At 35.4% G+C, this 25,188-nt stretch overlaps 1 protein-coding gene across 10 annotated transcripts in view; it reads right to left on the reverse strand.

Annotated features, from left to right (window-relative positions):
• Window positions 1-25,188, reverse strand: part of ZNF280D (zinc finger protein 280D) — a 64,657-nt gene that overhangs the window by 13,713 nt on the left and 25,756 nt on the right. For 7 of the 10 annotated variants that reach the window (XM_067305755.1, XM_067305754.1, XM_067305753.1 and 4 more), the window contains 10 exons: window positions 24,883-25,112; window positions 21,568-21,725; window positions 21,025-21,125; window positions 20,773-20,919; window positions 20,045-20,179; window positions 18,081-18,334; window positions 16,756-16,896; window positions 15,321-15,383; window positions 14,681-14,799; window positions 14,449-14,485 (listed from right to left, as the gene is read on the reverse strand). In XM_067305755.1, the coding sequence (XP_067161856.1) occupies window positions 14,449-14,485; window positions 14,681-14,799; window positions 15,321-15,383; window positions 16,756-16,896; window positions 18,081-18,334; window positions 20,045-20,179; window positions 20,773-20,919; window positions 21,025-21,125; window positions 21,568-21,725; window positions 24,883-25,112 (1,385 nt within the window). Of the gene's footprint in view, window positions 1-11,764; window positions 11,863-14,448; window positions 14,486-14,680; window positions 14,800-15,320; window positions 15,384-16,755; window positions 16,897-18,080; window positions 18,335-20,044; window positions 20,180-20,772; window positions 20,920-21,024; window positions 21,126-21,567; window positions 21,726-24,882; window positions 25,113-25,188 lie in introns of all 10 variants that reach the window. The other 3 variants (XM_067305759.1, XM_067305750.1, XM_067305751.1) reach the window with 3 other exon arrangements.

Here is a 25,188-nt window from a genome sequence, read left to right on the forward strand (position 1 = left end):
ATAGCAAGATGGGCTGAATTTACAATTTTCTTACCTGTTACAAATTAAACTTTTTATTTAACAGTCACTTAGTGTTCTTTAATTCTTGCATTTCATCACTAGAAATGAATACTTTGAAAGTTAAATTGTCCCCTTTGTATGACACAGGTGGTTTTCCAAAATACAACATGAGTGGTAACCTCTATCTGCACAGCCTCTTTGACACTGATACAGATACAACTATTTTGAAACTTCTGCTGATGATATACAAGCAAAAAAAGCTAATTCATAACCTTATACTGTTGATTTTTCTCTGCACTATTAACAGGAGTCAGAGAAAGAAGTTAGTAGCTAGAAATCTATATTCACTTAAATTGAAAAGTTAGATGAGTAGTTATAAATCTGGATTCACTGAAAAAGTGAATCTGTGAAGTAGCAATTTTGTAGTCACCTTTCAGAGTAAAAGGCATATTTTGATAAAAAGGAAACTTAGAACAATATTGAATTATGCAAGTAAAATTAAAAATTTTACTATATAAAAAAATCTAAGACACAGCATACAAACTTTATATACAAAACAATTATTGTTTAAGCCTTGTATTATTTCAATAAAGCCACATGCAGTACTCTACAGGGACCAAAAAAAATTAGAATGCTGACTGAAAGACTGAACTGTATACTTCAAATGCCACCTGTACCTACAGAAATACAAATCAGTCTAGTCATATTACTATATGCAACCTGCTCATATTTTTGTATTCCAGTAGTCAAAAATCCTAAATAGTAGTTTCTAATATTTCTCCTCATTTGTCGTAGGAACAGCAACTTCCCCCACCCTTGCAATAAGAGAACTCAATTTTTGTTTTACAGGTTTTGATTTGGTAAAAAGCTTAAAATCATTTCTAATCCATTCAAAATTTTTCAGAATGAAAAAACTGAAGAACTACTTTCAGATACAAATTCTATATAAGAAGTTAAATTAGGAACTAATAAAGTCTTCTAATTTTTAAATCTAAAACTGAAAATAGTCTCTTAACAGTGACGTGCAGCTAAGAGAAGTGAGAAATAATAATAATATCAAATATCTTATTTGTTAAAAAGCATTTTAACTTATTGCTTCAATAGTTTTAAAAATGGTTTGAAATCACTTCTGGCTAAAACCATTTTTAACATTGGCTAAGCAACAGACTGTTCTAAAACTCTTAAAACACAAGATGCTGCCGTTCTTTGGACTGGTTGCCTAAGCCTAGTTTATACTGGGTTAGCCTGAAGTAGTTTTAAACCAAGTTTCAAATCTGTTCCGGGAACATTTCAAACACAGAGTGGCACTAAATGTCTAGACAAGTAAGAGTTCAGTGCATTGCAGTTATCCTGAAATAACAAATAGAAGAATAACTGATTTCCTGCTATTAGGTTTTTATGATGTATTTTCAGGCTGAGTGTCTAAATGTTACTTTACTGATGCAGCAATTTAAAACAATTAATATGATCCACTATGCTAAACGACAGTTGAATTCTACAGAAAATGGTTGCAGTTATTCTGGTACAGGTGCTACATTCTACAAACATTCAGAAGTTTGTTTTCAAGTTCACTTTCACTTAAAGAAGCTAATCCAGAAATATTCCATACCCTACTTTAAAACAGAGGAATATTTTGAGCAGGAAGAAAAGACGACAGAGATTCTTGAAAGGTGAAATCTTATCAGTCACTGAGGTAGGTAGTCATAAGAATCTCATTCATTCATAATAAGGAACTAACTCAAGAGAGAGTTCAGCCTCCTTACCCAGTTGCAAACTGTATTTTCTACTACTTTCAGACAGAAAGGGTTTTTGCATTTAATTAAGCTTTTTTGAGTTTCCTATTACGTTATCAAAAATAAAGAACGTTCTCCAAAACTCAAATTTTCTACCCAAATTCTTCTCCTCCCTCTCAAAACTCCTAGAAAAGAGGAAAAAGGGCAACATCTGATGGACTAGCCAAGACTAAATCCCAGCACAAAAGCTGCCACCACTCAAAACCACCTGTTAGCTGCGGCTCACATAATTGGCCATACCATAACTACCCCTAATTACTTCACCTCTTGGAAAGGGGCATTAAAAAAGCTGTACCCCATTTAATTAGACTTAAGCTATACAGAGCCTTATAAATTCTGGTAAATATTCAGAATTGTTTTCATATGAAAACAGCCAAGTCTTCATGAAACAGTATACATACATGTGCTTGAGCTACTGCTTTTTGACAAGCACGCATGAGGGTGAGATACAGTTGCAAAGTGAGCAAATGATTTTGAACACAGGTATGTAAAAAATGGGTTTAAATAAAGAGATTGTTAATGCTTCATTAGTACACACAGAGAGAAGTGTTTCCATGCTGGAAATCCCAAATGAATTTATATATATATATATATATACACACACACACACATACATATATACACACACACATATAAACACGCACACAAATATATATATACACACACACACACTCCCCCACACACATGCACAACGAGAAACTCTTCAAAGGGGAAACCTGCCTTTAACATATAGGGGGAATCTGTCACAATCTACTTCACCTTTTAGTCATCAAAATCCCAGCTTTGTCCAAACCCAGGCTCATTCCCGCTCCCCTTCGGTGAAGTACTTAGCTGGGGGAGGGGTCCATAAAAAGATTTCTTTCTAATGCAGAAAAAAAGCTGCCTCTCATCAGCATACCAACACCCTCCCACCAGTCATTTACACCAATAAGAGTATAACATAAAACCGAGTAAGTATTTTGCAAAACAAGCACCATTACAAAAACAGTTATCCACAGAGAACAGTGATCTGAAAGATCACCGAATACAACAGTTAATTCAGATACAACAGTTCTCCAACAAAATATTTTACCTCTGCTGAGGACTGCAGATGAAAAAGCAAAACATAGCTACAGGGACACACCAAGTCTCCCAAAAGTCACACAGGATTTCAAGAAATCATTGCATTTGTAAGGCAGTAGCTGAAAAAGAATAGCCTTCTGTACAATATTAGGAATGAAACTACCCTTTCTACTCTAACATTGTATGCAAACAAAACTGGTAACAGTGTAAGGGAACTGAAAATTCAACAGAAATCAAAAGGATCTGAAAAATTCTACAGCAAGAAAAAAATCATACATCTTCAGAATAGATGTATAAACAAAATGATAATTTTACATTTGCTTACACAGTAGTTGCACACACACATTCACTCTGTGGAAAAGTATTTCCAGGAACAAAACCCGTATTTTGGCTGCATTTACATTAACATTTTGGTTTGAAACAGTAGTGTGGTTTTGAGGCAAACTCCTTGATTGTTCCCACTTACCACATACTGGTTGGGTTTACAGAACAGTTCTAGTAGACGCAAACTTCTTTTTGAAGAAAACTGAACTGGAAGTTCTGATGCAGGAGTGCACCAAACATGCTGCAGCTCCTAAAGAAGCTGCGTCCACAAAGTCCAACAACGGATGTTCCACGCAGCTTTGAACTACGCGCATTTTGTCCAAGGGACAGAAGTCTGGTCCAAAATAAAGCCTCTGAACCACGATGCAGTGAAGACGTAGGCTCCTCAGAATCAACTGTTTTGATCTACTGATCCACTCCTGTAGCACTAATGTCAATGTTACTTGCTAATGTCAGCATAGCTACCTTGGCTTAAAAGCAGAATAAAAGCTGAAGGGAAAAAATTGTTTGAGAAATGAAAATCTCTGGTGCTAGAGCTATAATATTCTAGTTGTCTCTGTCTTAAAGCCCCTGAAGTATTATTGAAGTGAAACAGTTTGAACAGAAGACTCAAATTATATTTAAATTATTTTTACATATCTAAATACAAGGATAGGTGAAAATAGTACATAATACTCCATTAGAATTACAGTGACTGCTGACTAATCTGTAGCCTAAAGACAAAGTTAGCTTCTAATACCTGAACCATTTAGTCTCAATTCTTAAGCAAGCATTTTAAGTGAAAGTAAAGTTCAAATTATTTGGTATACACTGCATATGACTAGAATAAAGAAATTTAAAGGAGAACCCTTTAAAATGGTAGAAAAAAAGCAAGCAACTGAAACTTGGCATCTGGAAACAGTAAAAGGAGTTTTCTAAAAGCATTTCCTATACTATAGGGCACTCTGCCCATGTAAGATCTTACTCTCATTAAGAAAACTGTAAATGCCTAAATAACAAAATTAGGAAATTAAAACAATTTTTTGTCAGAATACAACTATAAGTAAATTCTGATTTTAAAATAAAAATGGTCACCTTATATAGGGAAAGATTAATATCTTAAATGATTGTTTGTATCACAACCTTTTTAAATACTCAGAACTGTTTAAACAATGTTATTACTTTTAACATAGTTTTTTTCCACAAAGTCAGTGTATTATGGTTCAATGAGGCCAAATCATCTGTCAAGAATTTTAAAATTGTATGGTAAAGATAAACTCATTCTATCTTCTAAAATACCCTTCGTTATAGTTCCCCTGTCATACAGAACCCACATACCTCAAACCAAGAAACGCTTTCCAACTTCAAATTTTTCTCCCCTCTGTCCATCTGGATATGAAATGCCTGCCAGGCGGCCTGACTCCATTTTCCAGAATACGCATTTGCTTCCGTCTAGCTCATCTACTGCAGAACATTCTTCCCTATCTACCACTGCTCCTCCTCCCTTGCTGAACCTTTCTCCTGACCCCCAAAACCAACCAGGAAAGCAAGATTTCTCGACTCATCTCTAGGTTTTAGGTACTGTATTTTTGTATAACCCGGTTGGTCAATTTGTATTTTTGGTTCTTCAAGACCTTGGCTGATAATTGGCCTTGTGCTACCTATTCCAAACAGCCCTGACCATACACTGTAATTCAAATAACTCCACATGACCGAGGGGTGGGTGGGTGGGTGTGGGTGTGTGTATGCAGGGAGGATGCCAAAAACCAAACAAAAAACCCAAAAAACAAAGCCCTTACTGGCAGATCCAGGCAGGGCTGATGTATAAACTAGAATGAGAAGCAGTGGCTGCAGTGAAATGGCAAGCGGTCTGCGGCACCTTGGAAGAACAACCAGAGATTGCACAGGGCCAAGACCACACTGCCAGGGCAGCTCCATTCTGGGAGCTCTTGGTTCTGACTCCCTGTAAACTCAGAGAGCTAATACCAAAGTACTCTCTATCTGCATTCTCCATCTTCTCCAAATGTAAGGGCTAGGTTTAGGTTTGAGATGGCAGGGGGAGTGCTTTTGGTTTTTTTTAATGAAAACAAAAATTATGGAACACAGTTTTGTGGAGCAAAAAATGCAAATTCCAGATCCTCTATAATGCCGAAATATGTGGCTTCCATTAAATCCACAGCATATATATTCCAAACATTATGTGTGATGAAACAACAAGATAAAGCTGAACAACTAAGAAAAACACTGACATTTACCAATTTAGGAACAGAACCTATGGAAAGCAGCATTACTATGTTTGTTTCAGAAACCCTTTCCTTAACACTGCTGAATGAAGATGGACAGGCTTATCCCATTTTTACAGAATCATCACTTCTGCTTCAAAAAAACAGAACAAAAACACCCTTTCTGCTTTTGAGAGTAGGCAAGCAGTATTACAAGAAAAATCTTTACAAGGTCTAAGGACTTCTTCCACTCTCTTACAGAATGGGCTTTCTGTAACAGATTGCCCTTTCTGAAGGGCAATAGAAAAAAAACCTTCTTCCAGAAGAAAATTCTGTAAATTTGTATCCAAAGATGGTATTTTTGCAAAATGTTGGGAGGATGTACTATGAGATCATTTAGCTTCTTGACATGCAAAAAGCAGGGGCTGTACATACGGCTAGAAAAAGGCCTAAAGAGGCATTTGTGAGGATTTTACTCCTTATAACAACAGTATAAAAATAAAAATAATACAAAACAAAAGCTTCAAAATGCTAGAGCTTAGACTCAATATTTACCCAGGTGTCAGGTTATATTTCAGGTCAACTTCCAGGTTCCTTTAGGATGAAGAGGCACACACAAGGCAATTAAACCATTCCTTCATTGGAGTCTAGCATACAAGTGAACCATGACCTGATTGCAAACTGGAAATCTCTGGGTGTAGCAGTTATACATAACAAAGGTGCCCCTCCACCACTGCCACGTCCTTTTGTGGCAAAACATAGAAAGCTGGATTTTTTGCACTGTTGATATACTCTGAAAGCCCTTAACCAGTAATATATACATATATTGAAAAAGAAATTGTCTTGCATCTTCAAACTAGTCACAAAGTTCAGAGATATTGTTAGACTGTGTAGAGAAAAAAAACAAAAAAAAGAGACATTACCTCCAACTTAGCTTCTCTCTCTAATGGAGATTTCGGTTTTAACTTAGCGAATAATGAATTAAGATTCAACATTTTCAAATACTGTATGTTTAGAATAGAGGTATGAAGATACTTACAGTAAGAAAACAATTCGGTAATCTGAAATCAATTTTTAAAGTTGTTATTTAGAGCTTAAATGCACTTCAGAGTTCCAGAAGGGCATTTCAGAATTTTGAAATGTTTTATTGGGTATATAGAAATTATAAGATAAGTTTTTCACATAACATGTTCCAGTTACCTCACTACATGAAAAAAAACAAGAAGCAACAGTCTAAAAATGGCTAATAGCATTTTTCTGCTAGTGCTTACTGCCATTCTACATGAGGAATAGATTAATCCTCTCCTCACAATAAAGGCCTTTCAAACCATAACTGAAACAAAGTATAGTCCAGTAAAGTATTTGAAGTCTGAAATAAATCTGGCAAGATGTACATTTACAGTTCATAAAGCTACATTATGACTAACAAAAACATTCTGCAAAAATAAAAATAATAAAAAAACCCAAGAATTTTGTTTTATTCTAAAATTATAACATCTACAATAACCAACTACCCAGAAAAAAGTTGTAGTTTACTTCACAGCAACTGTACTGACCTCCAACTACAACTTGGAGGAGATACTTCCTTCAAAATACCTTCACAAGCACAGTCCATACATTAGATTAGCTATAAATTATTTAAAATTTATTGACTTCTAAAACCACATTAATTAAACAGCTTATCACAACATCACTAAAATTGATTTTCTGTGTTTATTTAAGAAAATGCTACCAGAGATAGCAAGAAGTGTCTCCTACAAAACCTTGTTAAGTCATCTGTTCTAACATAAAATCTAACCTTTTAAAGGTTTCCTGTAAAAAACAAAAAATCCACCAACCTGAACAAAAACCTCAAAATTGCTTATGCCTGTATCTTCTTTGTTGATCCTGCATTAAAGCCAAGTTTAATCTGCTGAAGTATGATGCTTGCTCTGTTACATTTAAATAATGCTATTAATCATAAATTAAGTGATTCATGACCTCAGTGAGCCTTAATGGCTTTTTACAAGGTATATAATACTTGGCACGAGGAACAGTTTTACCAACTTAAACTTTGTGAAAAATGCACAACTAATATTTGGTCTGATATCTACCATACCTATCTTCCTAAATTAATCCAAAAAAAAGCAGTGTTTAAAAAATGGACCTTTTCAATAACTTTAGCACACTTTCAGTACTCCACCACCACCTATTAACACTAATGCCCTAGCAGGTAAGCAACAATTGGGACTGTAGTATAAACAGCCATTTATGATTATTTTAATCATTATGTCTTAATTCACAAGAAATGATGGCAAAAATAAGAAACAAAGAATTGTTTTATAGTAACATTCCTATGTTAGCACTGTAAAAATGTGCATCTAATTAACAGTAAGAAAAACATTCAGGTAAATCAAGTGACAACACATTTTTCAGGTCAGGGACTTGGAATACTCTGAAGTATTTAATCATGAGTAGCAATACCAGTAAAAGATGAACCAGCACCTAATATTTAGCTTACTTTCACTGCTTTAATGATGAAAATAGTACTTTGTTTAAAAGCAGTCCCTATTCACATAATTTCAAAGAACAGAACAGTTTAGACACAAATAAGTCAGACAGTGTATATCCAAGGACAAACTTACTGGTCTTGTTCTCTGAGAAAATTTTGTGATAACCACATCTTTGTTAATATGGTTTACCTTGGATTACTGATCTGTTCCTAAATATAATTAAGGTTGAGAATATATTTTAGAAGGTAATTCCTTCTTTTTAATGTACAATTAACAGAAGTTTCATAAATGGACATTAAAATACAGTTCACCCTGTGATGCTGCCAGCACTTCTATACGAGAAGTCTTAAATCTTTTGGGTCCAAGAGTTCACTTCCTAAAGAGTTCCATCTCCTACAGTCCTCAAACAGCAACAAAGGCCAGGTACTTTCCAGAACTACTGTAGCTCCAGAGACATAAGAAAGACCATTATGAAAATGAACAAAGATGGTGACCATCTCTGGTAAGTACAGCCTGTTGGTCCACATCCATCAGAACAATCTTGAAATTCCTACAGGATTCTCCAAAGATTTTTCTTTCTATATAAAAATAAGCTTCTGTTTAAGAACAAAGAAAAGCAACCAATTGAAAAAAAACAAAACAAAAACACCACACCCACCCCCCAAAACAAGCAAGCAAACACCATCATCACCCCCCAAAAAGAAAGTAAATCCCCCAAAATGTAGCTGAGCACAAAATTTCAGCTTAATCGAGATACTGAAAAGAAATGATTGGCCACAAAAATCAAAAAGGCTCAGACTCTGACCACAGAATAAAAACCAGGTAAATAAGAACATTCCTTTAGGCACTTTACAATCTACTTTCAGGTGGATTTGAAATTTTATTTGATACATGAGGATTCAGCTAGGCATCATTAATGGAATGGATTTGGAGTTAATTAAGTGAATAGTTTCCAAGATACACAGTCCAAGCACAGAGGAGGGCGCTCTTTAAGTTCATACAGTCTCACAACTTCCCCCTCCTTCACATAATAAAATGCATGTGTATTTGCACATACACAGAGCTCAAATCATGAGCAGCTATCTTCCCAGTGATCTATCATGTTTTATTAAAGCCACAGAAGGCTCCCACATCTCCTTTGGGTAAGCAACACTGAAAACTAGCTGGAATCTTTTGCCAAACTTCCCTTTCCCAGCCACTTCTAACAAAAAGTAACCTTTTATAGGAAGACTACAGCTACAAGAATTTCTAGAAAACAACTTTGCATAACCTAAGTGGGTCAAGATACTTTCCAGCCACTCAACTGAGCTATACCCAAGCATTATAAATTTAACCCTGTTTATGACTAAAGGAACAGAAAGCTGATTTTTGAGAACTACAGGTTTTAGTAAAAATATCCATTTTGAAAAATATAACATGAGTAGAGCAGATGATTCATAAAACACAAGCCACCCCCAAAATAAAGGTACGTATAAGCATTTATGGGGAAGAAATGGGACTATGTTAAGGCACATGTGAACACACAGTTAAAGAGGAGAAAAAGGTACTTATACTCTAAGGTGTTCTACAGTGTTAATGACTGAATGAGAAAAGAAAGATGGAACTCATATTACTTCACTCTGTTTCTCATCTGTAAAATGGGGATAGCAATGAAAAGGGCTATGTAAGAGCTTGCTATTATCATCAATAAAGAAATGTTATTAAGCACAAAGCTACAGTTACAAGCATTTAGATGGCCCCTAATGCCTGAAACATTCACTTTCTTGTCCAAAAGACTTTCAAAGCAAAGGTAGCATAGAATTTGCCAATTCAAGCAAGGTTGCCCTGTAGGCACGTCTTTTTAAAAACCCACAACTCGGTGACACTCAAACGCCTAAAAATACCCCCCAAAACAAAACACCCCTCTCCCATTACATAAGCTGGTCATACCAGGCATATTCATACTCTGTCTTTGCAGATATGGTCCCATATGCTGCATGATTGGCGTGGGAGAAGTAATTGGAACCATCAGGGATAGTACAGTATGAGTCAGGCAGGTTTACCTGCATGGTTTAATACACTCTTTATATTATGACTTTTTAACATGAGTAACTTTCCTAAGACCTTTGCAGAAATGAAAACAGGACACTATGATGCCAATTGTTTCTACATCAATCATTACTGCCTGTATTTACACAAGGTTGGCAAATTTGTATGTAACTTACCAGTGTTTTAATCACAAATCTGAAACTTAAGCAATGTATTTCTGTACCAGAGCAGCAAAAGAACCAAATGATAATCTTCCAAGTGAGCATTCAAAACGGGTATAGATCACATTACACTAGACTGACACTCTGATCTGAAGTTATTTGTGAAAATCCTTAGAGAACACTTCTGAGAGCCACAGAAATCTGCAATCATACCCCAGTTTTGGTTGTTGCCAGAAGCCTTAGTCAAAGCGAAATACCTCTGATTTAATTTTCTCCAAAATGCATGTTTGCAATGAAAACACAACTCGCTATCTAATGCTATTGTGTCAAAACTAGAAACCAATCCCATAAGAAAAAACTTGTAGTAAGTCACTGATGCTCCAAGTTGATCAGCAGCATGTGAGAGAACATGCCTTCTGTCAGAAGAAATAAACAAGTGGCAAAAAGAACAAGACTTTATAGAGTACTAATCAAGTATAACATTTTAAGTATGCGGTGGTCAATTACAAAATACACATAAGACAATGGATGACAGGATCCTTGCTATTATTAACAATACCGCTGTGGCTACAGAAAGCTCACTATTACAAAAATTTTTTACTTTTTGTATACCAGAGATGAAGAGGATGAAAATATAGTCAAAGAATGGATTAATCTCAGTTTGATTATGCAGAAAGTACTGCATATTAAGAACAGCCTGCTTTCATCAGAATGAATCTCTCATAACTTGGAGGTGGTAACAGTGACTGACCTCCTAGCAAGATTAGCTGAACCTATTAAGTTGCTAGAAAGCTAGTAAATTAGGAGATTCGACCTAGAAATATATCCACTGTAAGCAGGAGGTCAGGTTTGGAGAAACATCAGGCATTGTTCATGATGACAAAAGAAAAGCTCATCATGAATACAACTTGTTGATGGATAAACTTGCCATAAATAAGCTAGACCTATAGATGAAGCCAAAAGCAGTGGAATCAAAAGCAGCAGGTATCTCAAGCAGCTTGAGGAGAACATCCTTGAAGATGAGAGATGACACCAAAGAACAAGGTGTGAATGAATATGGTTTCTCAACCTTCAGAGTCAAAGCTCAAATATATCTGCTTTCGTCACATGCTTTCCTCATACAGTATCTAGGAGCAGAAAGAAACTTATCTACCGGAGTAAAGCAGCTTATTTCCTTTGGCCAAGATTCAGTTTATGCAGTTACATGTGGGAGAAGTTACCCAAAGCATATTTTGCCACTGTATACTGTAAAGTCATTAGCAGGCAAAATGCAACTTACTTGAATATTAAAATATACGTGTCCTGATCTGTTTAAGTGAATACCCAGAGAGAATGACAAAGCCCTTTACTTTCAGAAGGCAGGATCAACCTCAGAACAAAATGAGCTTTGGTGTCAACAAATACAGACCCTTGTGCATACGCTACTCTAATGTGGGATGATACTGACAGACCTGAGGAGACAGTAAGCAGAGAAGAAACATTGCATCACATAAATGAAACTCCCTTTAAAGGAGCATAGCCCCAAAAGCTGTAAATTAACACTGCAAAGCGGAGAACAATATCACAGAATTGCCTTTGTCAGACTACAGGGTTGGGAGAAAAGATCAGATCTGCTGCCTTAAAGATGCAAGAAGAGAATACCACAGCTTCAATGTGTGAAGAAAAAGGAAGGATCTGGTATGGATGCTTGTTCGCTTACATACCAAAATAATTCCAAGCTGGACTGGGTTCACTTTTCTGCTCCACAATGATGTATCAGTGAGCCAAGACTGTATAGGATACCTGCTCACTTTCAACTCCCCTGCAACAAAAATGTCTACTGTCAGTTCATTTAAAAAACATGTTAACTGTTGTGTAAAGCAGAGAGTTGAGCATTAGAAGAGCACTGGCACAGTTATTAAGCCTTATTCCCTCAGCACAAGATGGATCACTAAACAACAAACAGGGCAACCTGATGTACAGAAACAGTTTAAAAAGCTGGAACTTCTCCAGGTGGGTTACCTGGATGACAAATGGCAGGATTTTGGCCCAAAGACAGTCTCACTAACACTACACAGAACCCATAGAACTTGTCTGGTCATTAGAATAAAGATGAGTTTTACAACATGTGCAGACAGTTTTATGTATTAGAAGACACCAATAAAAAGTCTGAGAGATACAAGACAAGATCCAACAGAAGTGTTCACTTCAAGAGTGTAGTGGTGAGTCACTGTGTCCAACAATGAAGAAGTTATTCTGAAAAGCCTCATAAACAAGTCATATCTCATCAAATTATAGGTCAAAGAATGGGAAGAAAGCTCACAGATCACAGAGAAACTACATGGCAAAAGTCCTCTTATTGCCTGCGAGTTCCTCTTCTTCCAAAGCTAATCAGAGAACACTATGAATAATCATCTCATGAAAAGACGCACATGCTTTATCTTGTGTATACTCTGTACTGCAAATAACGGATACAAATATCTGGCACTGCTACACAGATATGTTCATGCTGTCTTAAGTTCAGCAATGCTTTTGTCCAAAGTATCAGAAAATTAGAACACAGAACAGGACAAGATTTACAATTTACAATTACGAGACTGACAATGTTTATATACTTCGTGAACATGAAGTACATGTCATGAACATGTCATGAACATGACAGTTATGTATATATAAAAAACATCACCATAGATTATATCACCTCAAGGAGTCACAATAATTAATTTTATACCAACGGCAGAGCTCTCAAAAATTAATGGTTATCTGTCCTACGCTAACACATTAACGGCTCACAGAAATAAACCCACACATATTCCTGACTCTCTAAAATCTCTTTGGTGCTCACCCACCTGTTTTTGAGTAATATATACCTTGGATGTCCAACATTCTTATGACATCTCTGTAATGTATTCAGGCAGCAAAGTCCTTGTGCACTAGTGACAACAGATTGCCACAACTGTACCTCTTCTCTGACCATTCAATGCATTTTAACTTTTTCTTATATACAATTCTTATATATAATTCAGCATGTATTAATACCTAACACCTAACGCCAGCTCCAAGCCATTTTTAATGGCTTTTTGGAATAGTTTCCCAAATTAACTTATTTCCCCTGTTCTTTCCTGCCAGAATATCATCAATTTTTTTTAATGCCTATTAGTCTTCCCATCAGACCACCAGTTTTGTTGAACTGTATCTTATATTACAGAAACAGTAGTAGAGGTTTGAAATTTATAGCATATATTCCTCATAGCCAGAGATAGGTATTTCCATGGTTAGATCAGATGAGATATTCCAGTATCTACTTTTCCTGGCTACTCTATGGAAACTAGAAAGAAAATATTTGACAGTTATGAAGTAACCTGCCCATTTAAGATGTTTCTTTCTAACACTCAGTGAAGACTGACCTATGCTCAGAGCATAAGAACTTATCTCTCCTTTGGAAAGTTTCTCATCCAATATATTGTTGCTGTTCTCATTACGCATGAGTATCGAAACCCTTTTAGAATCCCACTACAGGCTACATGTAGTCAATGATACCTTGTTGTTAAATCTGGGTTACATTATTTTCTTACATTCTTTAAAAAATTTTTCCTTTGCAATCTAATTGACATTTTCATTTCTGTATTCTGACAGGGTTTAGCAAGAACTCAAACGTTTAATTAACTGACACACTTCGACTCTTCAGTTATGCCTATAAGTAGGCTCACAGGCTACGTGCAAGGGTCTGTCAGATATTATTCTAGTCTGATCGGGGAAGATCAGGCATATCTGGTACTTCTACAGTTAAAAACCCCAAACCCTACAACACAACTTTCACAACATTGCAGACTCTTTTCGAAAGCCTTAAAAAATGAAAACCAAAAGCCAATTTTTCTTTGCAAGTCATCATTAAAAAATTAATGTTAGACAGGATACCTCTGTCATATAAATGACATCATTTTCAAAATCATTTCTAAATATTTATAAAAGAATAAGTCTGAATTTGTTCTACTTCAATAAAGACCACAAACTTTTTTGTATTTATATTAATATAAAGAACAGGAAATATTCATTTAATATTGTCAGTATTCAAAACAAGTTGAAGCAACATTCTTTCTAGGTCTAGACTCAAGCTCAAGATTGAGATGTTCTAATACTGCAAGAACTATTCATGTCTCAAGATTCTGGCCAAACTGAGCAAAAAAACCTGTTAGTTTGGCTGCATTAGGTAATCACCTTACATCCCCATTCCTGTAACTCTGGATGTGGTCAAGAGCAGAAAACACTTAGTAAAGTACAGGTCTATGCGTATCTGTACATTTTAAATTCCAAGAAGTTCAAGAAGAATCCAAATTCAAAATGCAACTTTTGGCCACGTGTCACTAAATTAATAGAAATAGACATTGAGTGTTGAAGCAAAACTTACTCAGATACTTGTTCAGCAGTTGGGAAATCTACAGAAACTGAAAATAAAAAAAAGATTTAATTAAAGATATTTTTAAGTGTGGAAATACACAAGTACTCACTTTCAAGCATAAATGCACAAAAATGATGTTAATGCAACTCAAAAAAGGACTGTAGTAACACAGACACATCCACATGTGTGCATGTATTTATACATAGGTACACTATATGAAAAAGACACTATATGCACTCACCTTTTTCTATAACAACTTGACAAGTATGAGTATTATTTTCACTCAGATGTGTGGCCATGTTATCTAAGCCAGAAACATCAGTCAGGAAATCACAATTAAGACATACTACAGTCACACCTCTAGAGAAGAAAAAGTAAAAAGAAAGCATAAATACTACATGCTTATGAAAGGGTTTTGCTTAATTCACAGCAACTGGACAGACTATACAAGAAAAACCTCATGCAACTTTGGATAAATTGTGTCACAAAAAAATATTCTTATCTTTTGAACTGCAACCAGTGCCTAGGAATCCCAGGACATCTCTGTGAAATGCCATACAAATAAAGAATGGCACTTCAGACTACTTTATCTGTGAGAGTTTGTTGGGTTTTTTTCTTCATTTTGCATATTATGAATAATTGGAGAATAGAGAATGGGAAGTCTTTTAAATGATTTGATAAAGAAGTTAAGAATTGTGGATAAACAGCAAATATTTGCCTCTGAAGAGAACACTGCCAATGGAAGAGCTAACATTTTCGTTTTCCTGCTCTTTCTAAACTGTGGAAGGCTAGAAATTCAAGAAGTTCTTATCTCATTTAATCAATCAGCTCACTAGCAGGAAGTAAAAATACAATGATTTGTAACTGATAAAGGAAATTACCTTAGCTCTGCTGAATGCTTCTTATAGATCCAAAATCTTTTACTCGGACGAGCACTATGAAAACTAAATAGAAGGAAACATTAGCACTTAAACTGATTTTCTTGAGTACATTATTCCACATACCCCCTACACTGTAAATGGTACTGTAATTTGCTTATGGCAAGGCATGAAAATAGAAGGCTCATCCACTGACCTGCATTATTCTAAAACATTAGATTTCTGAAAGCTTACAGGTTTGTGAATCCCATCTCTAATTCAAAACGCTGAAAAGTCGCATCGCTAGATTCAACTTCTAGTTATCTCAGTTTACGGGGGGGGAGGAAGAGAGAGGAAAGAGTCTGGGCAGAAGAGAAAAAAAGAAAGAAACCCCAGAACATCTGATGCTGCTTCTGCTGCTGAATTAGCATCAAGAAGACATGAAAGAGAAAAGACTGGCTATTCTGCTGCATGGTTTAGTATGACATCATCCAGTGCAGGGGCAACAGAAGGAAAAGCTTACCTTAGATTCCCCTTTCCCATTCTGGAGTAAGCTTTCTTTTGTACAGAGCTAAACAGATTAATTTTTTTTTAATTTTCTAAATATGTAAGCCAGAGGTTATATGCATAAAAGCATGGAAACCATTTCAGTCAAGAACTTATATGAACATTGATATTATTATAAGACAAGAATTGAAGAGTTCCAAAATGTCAAGACACTATATACTTATACGTATTTAAATACACAACTGCATACTGTTTTTTCTGGAAGACCTTTGACTGCTTCAAGGCACAGGATTAACAAGCAGGTTTTCAAAACTGTGTTTTACTCTTACTGCTATGTGATCTATGTCTAATTTATTGCACAGTATACTCCTGTTGCTTTGAAAACATAAGCATTTGTTTTCTTAACAGTTCTTCTATAGCTGTCATCACTAGTACCCTACACTGCTTCGCAATCAGCAAGAAATCTCTTGTGAGGTGAGATGGTATTACTTTACAGATGACGAGAATGAAGTTTAAGAAAAAGTATCCATTTGAGCATGCTATTTGAGACACCCATTACATGGCATTCCGAGCACAGATTTCACTAGCAATAGCTGTAGCTTTATATATTCAACACTTCGAATCAGATAAGGTCTTAAATCTGAAACCCAGAAAATAAGCAACACACAATTAGTCATTATTTGTAAAATCTGGCTGAAATGATTGGGACAAATTTCATAGACATTCTGAAGCAAAGACAGAATACTGCCTAAACCAAAAGATTTTTAAGGTAGAACCAGGGCATTGGTTTTAGGCCCTCATTACGAAGTGAAAATTCAAGTTTGCACATTTCCATGTCAGTCCCATGACCCAGATCAAAATTCAGCTAATACAAACACTTAACACAATCTATATGAATTTAAATAGTATTTGGTATGTATTTGATTTGATAAATTTGAAGAGGAGTTCTTACCTCATCATGTGATTCACATAGGCTTTGCTACAGCTAGTGTTATATCTGCATAAGCTACAATGGACATAAGTGGGAAAGTGGCTTGCAAAATCTTTTATTTCCGAGAAACACTCGATACATTTGTGAGCTCCCAAACGATACCTAACAGTAACACAGAAATAGGTTAATAGTTAACATTAACACTTTAAGATGATATAACTAGTTCAAATTTTTACTTTAAATCAGTAACAAGCTTGTTTTTTCTTTAATTATATTATCATTATAATCTTAATCATAAACTGAAAGTTAACGTAAGCATCTGTTATTGGCCACTGCTGGAAACAAGATACTACACTAGATGAGAACCTCTGATTATAGCTGCTGCTTCTGTCTTTATGCACTTTAAAATTATTTCAAAAGAAGTGGTTCATACATCATGATGTGTAGAAAAGCCTGTGGTTTTCCTGTTCCCCCTGATATTCCCCACAAGTTCTGAAATATCTACAAATCAAGAATGCAAAAACCTGCTCTTCCCCAATTTTGCTGGCTGTTTTCAGATGTCTCAGAAAGGGGTGTGTGTGTGTGTGTGTGTGTGTGTGTGTGTGTGTGGAGACACATACACACAAGTATATATAAAATGTGTGCATGTAACTACACACACACACACACACACTATATATATATATATAAAATATACACACACACACACGTGTTAGCACCTTATTGAAAGGGGGCATCCATTGTCTTTAATAAAGACAACTACTAACTCATGTTACCAAATGAAATTATATTCTAGTCCATAAAACACACACTAAATTATCAAAATAAGGATAGCATTCTCCCCTCAGCTTGTCCTACATTCTTGATTCTTTTGGTAGCTCTCCAAAGTGCCTCCTAGAGCAGACAAACTTTTAAATAAAGGATTCAAGTAAAACCCTTACTCTGAAGGAGGAAAAACACTTTTCCCTCCATCAGGAAGCCTGAAAAGAACACCTGGGCAAATGTATTCCCCTTCACAGGTCACTTTTGAACATAAATCTGTCTGATTAGTCAGTATTTCAATAGTCTGTGCCTCTTTGTGTATAGAAAAATCTAAATTTAGAATACAGAAGTTTCCAGAGCATCTGTTCTTCCATCATGTTTGTCTGCCAAAGTTACAAGGAAAACAGATTCAGAATTATAATCACATTACCAGCATGCGAGAAGTTTCTTTATGAGTTTGTTCTTCCTGCAAGTGAAGTGTCAAATCTTCTGTATTGTAGTATTGCAAGTCATTTAAAAATAATGATCAGTTATTTATATTCAAAGTACATTTAAAAAGATATTTTTTAATGCTAATATTTTACCTCAGATTATGCAATGCTGTATTTGCAACTTTTTTTTTTTTTTTGCTGCTGCTGTTGGTCCATGCATTTTGCTTCTTGGGTATAGCTGATGGCTTTGATTTTGCTTTTGACTTGTTTGCATTAGATTTGTTGTGATTTTTACTGCTTGTATTTTTAGCTTTAGGTGATAACTGAAATGTTGAAGTGCTTGTACTAACAGAAGATGTAGCAGATGATCCTGACTGAAGAGGTCCAACAGATGCTCGAATAGTAACCTAGAAGTATGAAATTAAAAATTGTTCTGTTTAGATTTAAGTTTTTTTTTTTTTTTCCAGTTCTCATTTTCTATTTATCCCAAAGTTTGAGCCACCTTAGGATAAAAATAAGTATGTTGCATATAGCGTAAGAAACCCTAGGCGGTAAAGCCTGTTTTGAAAAATATGAAATAATGTTTAATAGCACAAACATAACCTAAACAGTCTATTTCCAGCAAAACAAGAGCTTTAAGCAACCAGTAGATTGCCCTGACTGCTCTCTTATCAGCTCTGCAACTGGCTACAACCTGCTTTCTTAAAGAAAAAAAACAAAACAAAACACAGTCCCCGTTCCCCCCCCCAACCCCTCACCCCACTAAGGAAAAGAAACAGAGGGTCAGTTAGCCCCACATGGAAGATCCCATCAGTTTTTGCATTAAATTCCATCAGTTTTTACATCAAATAAACCCCCTGTTGTCTCATTGCCTCCTGACCAGCATATCTACTTACTCCACATATTCTTGTACCTCATTCTAGCCCCGCCCCAGTGAAGGGCAAATTCTGATTCCTAACCTCTTGTCTGACCTCATCACGCTCCCTTGCCTTGCCCTTTAATTTGGTTATTCAGTTTTCACTCACAGCATGACTTCTAATTATACTTCTTGCCCAAATTCATAGTTTTTATGGATCGCCTCAGCTTCTAAACATGGTTCCAAACTCTTCAGCTTCATCAATGTCCAGTCAAAGGCTAACATCAAAATTTTAAATAAAGCTAAGCTTTCATTAGGTCTCTGAGACTGAAATCTTTAGAAAAATTGAAGCATTATCACAGAACACAGAATCTGTGCTTCACATTCTGCCATGCAACTCTATCAACATCAACTTCAACGATTTTCCTTTCAAAGCACCATACAGCAATCCTACAGGAAATTAAGTGTGAAGAGCTGATCAACATGTTCATTTTCTTTTTAATTTCAACTGAAAGAAAATAAGTCTTCACATTTTATGAAAAGACTGTAGGAAAAAATCCCGAAATCTACAGGAAAATCCTAGTTTAATTTGTTCCTCCTCAAGAAATGGAAGAATGACTTAAAGATAGCCTTAGTATTCTGAAGGGACCCTGCTTTTCTTCACGACACATAGCAAATTGCTTGTTTTACTTCATAGTGCTGGAGCTAAAAAGTTCTGGGGCACTGTGTTCTAAGGAGGATCACCCATAGGGAGGTAAGTCTACATGAGTAGTCTACCCTACATGATTTTTGGCACTACCTTCCACAGGTTGAAAATGTTTCATGAGAAGTGACACACGTCCCTCAGATCAACAGCTAGACTACACTGTTTGCTCCTAGCACAAAGAAAGACAAAAGAGGAGGGGACAAATTAACCCATAGCTCAAGAAACCAGCAGACGTGACTGGACTACTTTCAGTTATATAAACTGATATTTCTATACATACGTACATTTTTATATATATATGTGTGTGTGTACACACACACACACATTATATATGAATGGAAAAGACAGCAGCAACACAGATGACCAGCAGGAAAGCATAACCAACATGTCTAGCAAGTCTGGCAACAGGGAAGAAATTAAGCTGTTTTGGAGGTGGCAAAAATTTCATTATTTTGAAAAGAGAGGGAGGAAAGCACTTTCTTCTGATCTCTTCTCTACCAAGGTATGGGTTTTTTCCTTTGCCCCTTTTAGTTTTTTTGTATGACACACACTTACCTTTGTTCCAGGAGGCAAACCTTCTAACTGCTTAGGTTTTCTAAATGTTCGATGATGTTGAGTCTTGTGATCCATTTTTTCTTTGCATGTCAAAAACTGCAACCTGCACTTAGTACAACGGTATATTCCTTTTTTCTTTTTTAAAAGAAAGAAAATCTACACTAAGCAGAAACGTCATGCTAAACAAAACTCCAGCCTTAGTCTGTCTCAAGCAATGATCACACAGTTTTTTTAAAATCAACTTGACAAACTCCTAATATTGTAAAAGCCAAAATGGCATAGGAATTAAAGAGAGAACAATTAAACATTTTAAAAGCGTAAGGCAGTACTATTACTGAGAAGAGGAGTAATCAGGTTACCAGTTCCAAGACGACACACTACTTAACAGTCCTTTCTCTACCTGAACCAGTAAAAGGTTTGCTAATACTGTCAAGAAAAGTAGAACACTACAACTTAAAGAAAAAGAATATCAAAGACATTTTCAAGTGTATTTAGAAATTTTTAAGCAGGGATCTGCTGTCATACAGCATACATGCAAACATGCAAAAATTCTAACACAATTTACTTAAGACTTTTCAAAAGAAGCAGTCAGAAGTTTTTTTACTGTATCTTATTAACTATTCTTATTAACAACCATACAAATCAACTGCACAATTTTTTTTTGGAGAGAGATATGACAGTTATATATAGTAGTTTTCTAGCATTAAGGAATGAAAACAGCTACTTACCTGATGCCTCATGTAATGATGCATATACGGTGCTCCAATTTTAATTACTTTGAGGCAAAATGGGCATAGCAAATGTTTTGTATTTTCATGAACTGTTCTGAAATGCATTTCTACATCTGAAAAAGCTGAGGATCGGTAATTGCATACCTAAAAACAGAAATTTGATATACTTGTTAAAAGTTTAGGGATAGGAAGAACAGGTTGGGGGGTGAGGAATGTAATCTAAATACAAAACCAATCACACTGAAATACCTGGCAAACATATGGCATTTCACCTGGCTTATGATTGTCCTTCATATGTTGCAAAAGAACTTGCTCTGTTTCAAAGGATAATTCACAGATTTTACAAATAGCTAGAAAAGTTTAAAAAAAAAATTAGTTTGGAGGCAGAAGTGAATAAATTGTAATATATATGTATGCATAAACGATATCAATTATAAATGTAACACAACTCAAGGATTATTCTGTTCTTGAAATTCCCTGTCCAACTTCAGGAAGCCTGAAGTGCAAGCCCCTTAAACAACATGAATTCTTGCAAACAAACTTTCAATTAAAAGAAAAAGAAACAGAAAAAGCAAAAATATTTTGAAAGATCTTTTTTTCCAGATGCATTGCTCCAAAGTAAGTTGAATAACTGCCCAGCTCCTATATTAAATCTCAATATTATTGCTCTTAAAGTATAACCATTCACTACAGCTTTATTTTTTTAATTTACAAGCTGGCAAGAAAAAGTCAGAAAATATCTAAAAAATTTTGGGACCATGAGAAGATTGAATGTGATACAGTCTAACTTACTAGATGACTCGTAAGGCGTGTGTGTACTTTCAATGTGGCACTGCAGCTGGAAGGGGGTGGGAAACTGACGGTAACAGTGCTGGCAGGTGGTGTGGCTTTCCCAACTTTCACTGCTCTGCTTCTCAAGCTCTAAGTGATGTTTCATGTGGTTCATAAACCTTTAAATAATAGTGAACAGGTGCAAAAAGCTACATTTTAACAAATGTTATACATGAGAATGTCACATGTAAGATGTAGAAGAAGCTTCAGAAACCTTGCAAGCACTTCTTAATTTCAAAATATCATAAGAGTAGGCATTCATTAAAAATAGCAAAGTTAAGCAAGCTAACTAAGCCAGAACTAATCTTTCAAAGTTCAAAACCAAATATTGACTACTATAAGAATCATACAGCTTACCTGAAACACGTTCTAAGACTGAAGTATTTTATTGTATTTTTCAAGTTTGTTGTGTCAAAGTTCTTGCCATGAAGTATAGGGAAATTAGCAACAGCAACAACAAAACATATAAACCGTTCACTTTCTGAACTTCTCTATGAATGTTTCAAAGCCACATTATGAAGTAAATATAACTTTGGTTCTGCTGAAAGCTATTAAGCAGCAAGACATTATCTGCAATGAGGACATTCACAGCTGAATCTGAAACTACCTCCATTCAGAATTGACAGGGTTCTAACAGCTTTCTTTGTATAAAGCACTTAGGACAGAAGATGAATTATGAAGCACAGTTATCAAAGAATGCCACTGTGCAGCTGGCAATCAAAGCAGTATCAGAAACCTGGTAGTATGATGTCAGCTACACCAGAAAAATTGAATACCCACGTAGACAGACAAGAATCTACACAATGACTACAGCAGCAAGGCAAGATCATGTTACTCCTAAAAGTTACCATCTTTCCTTCATTAACATATGTCCACCTTTCTGTAGGAGGACCTATCTTGGCCAAGATGTCTTGCTCATGACTAGAAGTTGGCAGGTGACAGCTACTTGTGGAGCAGTAAGTTGTGACAAGGACAGGTTAGTTGCACAGCCTACTACAGTTCATTTAATAACCATCCTATTTTGAATAGACTTCATTTCAGTATAGCCAGAGGAACAGTTAAATACACATCATGCTCCCAGAAGAAATGTATTTCTCGAAGTGGTGACCTTGGAATTGAAAAAACACAAATATCACGCAGTTGCAAAAAAAAAAACAAAACAAAACACACACACACACCAAAAAAAAAAAAACAAAACACACAGACCAAAAAAACCCCACACCAACCCACATACTAACTGAAGATATCTACATATCTCAGAGAAGAAAGGAACTGATGCTACTACTTGCATACTGCTTTAATAGAGCATTACTTTAGTGTTGTGTTCAATCCTAACTCATTTAAAGAGAATAGGAAATGAAGATGACTCACTTTGCAATTTTCTGAATTAAGGTCCAGAAAACTTCCATTAGAGGTAAAGACACACTATGTTTTTTTTGTACAAAAATGGCTAAAATAATAAACATTGGAAGAAAAATTCTGAATTTAGGTACACTGGTACTGCAAAATTAATATGGCTGAAAGTGTACTCTACAGAAATCCAAACAAAAATGACATGCTCATTTTAATAGCTTCCTCTGGAACATACAGGCATGATAGCACCAATAGCTCCTACACATAATGCTGAGTAGAAAATAGTGCAAGAAAAATTCTCAGAAAGAAACCAAATATTCTCAAAAAAACAACCCAGTACCTTATGCAGCAGCAGCTGATTTCATGGAGCTGGTGACTGCATTTTTATGCAGTTTGTGCATTTGACATGGTTTTTACCACAGTCTAAAGATGACAAAACTTGCTGGTACTCTACCTCTTGCAATTCCTAAAACTAGCCAGAATTTTTGATCTGCTATATTATTATTATACTATGACTGTTTTTCTTCTTGGGATCAGGGGCTAGATGAAGCATAAAGTTTAATATATTATTATAATCAAGATTTAAGAAAGAGTTACCCAGAAAATACTGACAATGTCAAGGAGTTCTGGTAATAAAATCTAATTCATCAGCAAAGAGTAATCCCTAATGAGAGGAAAATATGACCACGGTATAAGAAAGAAACTGAAGATTATACAAAAGACTGATGTAGTCATCATCATGCAACACAATGCCAAAAATCATTTCCTCCAAAAGCAAAGTTAACAGTTCTGAACAATTCCAGGGCAAAAACCTGGATGGATGCATGGAGGATACAAGAACTAATCCATCTTCAGACAATTTTCAGTGGTTCACAAAAGACAAATTATTTCTTTAAATGATTCTGAGTAACATCAAATATCGTAAAGTATTCTTAAGTTTTGCATTCAACTTTGTTGGCTGCTTTCAAGGGACTGCAAGAAAGGCTTATTTGTAAAGTATTATGCATAGAAAAACAGGGGGGAAAAAACATTCTCAGCCCACAAACACTGTTTATTGTTTTTAAAAAGATAAGTTGCAGGGAAGAAAATGCCATAGCCAACAGTAACTATAAAATCATGAAAGTAGACTTTCAAAGTCCAACAACACACAGTATTTTCCGGCTGCTTATGAGACAAATTACTAGTACTTCTACTTAGGATTTACATATACTTCATGATTAATAGGAACTTTAGTGTTTGCAATTACAAGAAACTTTATTTAATAATACAGGTATAACGTTAGCATAAGGCTGTTCATTTTAACATGCAGACTGTGTCCTTCAAAGGAACGGTCCATTTTTCAGTTTTACATTCTGCTACTTCAGCTTCCCTTGAAGAATTCATGTAAGAAAATACAACGACCTTAACTTCCAAAGCAACAATGCCACAAATCGGTCTATCTACTAAAACAGCTTATTGAGGCTTTTTGCTGCATTCGGAAGTAAAATTATTCAATCAAAAGATCAGCTGTTACATAAATAAGCCACCAACTATTACTCATTGTGAATTCCTAAAGAGATTTACACTCACATCTACTGATACCGTTATCAATCCAGATGGCAAATTGTAAAACAGTTGTTGTTGCCCTTTCCAACTCTGAAGTCCTACAACAAGTCTCATTAAAACTATTTATGTTAGAAACTATTAAAATTAGTACTCTAATCTATAAAAAATTGTAAAAATCTGCACATAAATAATAAAAATGAATTTCATTTCTGTTCAATTAACCTGACATTATTAGTTTTCAATAAGCAAAAACAAAACAAAAACAACGACAAAACAAAAAACCTTTCTATTCCAAAGAAACAGTTTTGAATGCAGGAGTTAAGTTTTTTTTTTTGTTAACTTATAGCCCTTAGCAATTATAGAAGAAAGTTCAAATACCTTATGTTATTTTTAAGAACTTTCAGACAACTGAAGCACTTAAACGTTGTATGAGTCTTCTGCTCCTGTTGTACCTGCTGGATATCACCTTCATGTTTCCCATAATAAAAGTCATTAACTAACATAATCAGTTTTCCTTTCTCAGATTCAGCAATCTTGCTTGTTGTGCTTGAACATTCTGTTTTGGCCATTCCCGGGAAAAAGTTATTTATCATATCTGGACAACAATACTGGGTGTAAAGGGGGAGGAGAAGAGAGAGAGAGAGAGAAAGAGAGAACAGGAGAGAAGGAGAAAGATATGAGCCT

The sequence above is a fragment of the Apteryx mantelli genome, chromosome 15, assembly GCF_036417845.1.
Source record: "Apteryx mantelli isolate bAptMan1 chromosome 15, bAptMan1.hap1, whole genome shotgun sequence".
NCBI lineage: Eukaryota > Metazoa > Chordata > Aves > Apterygiformes > Apterygidae > Apteryx > Apteryx mantelli.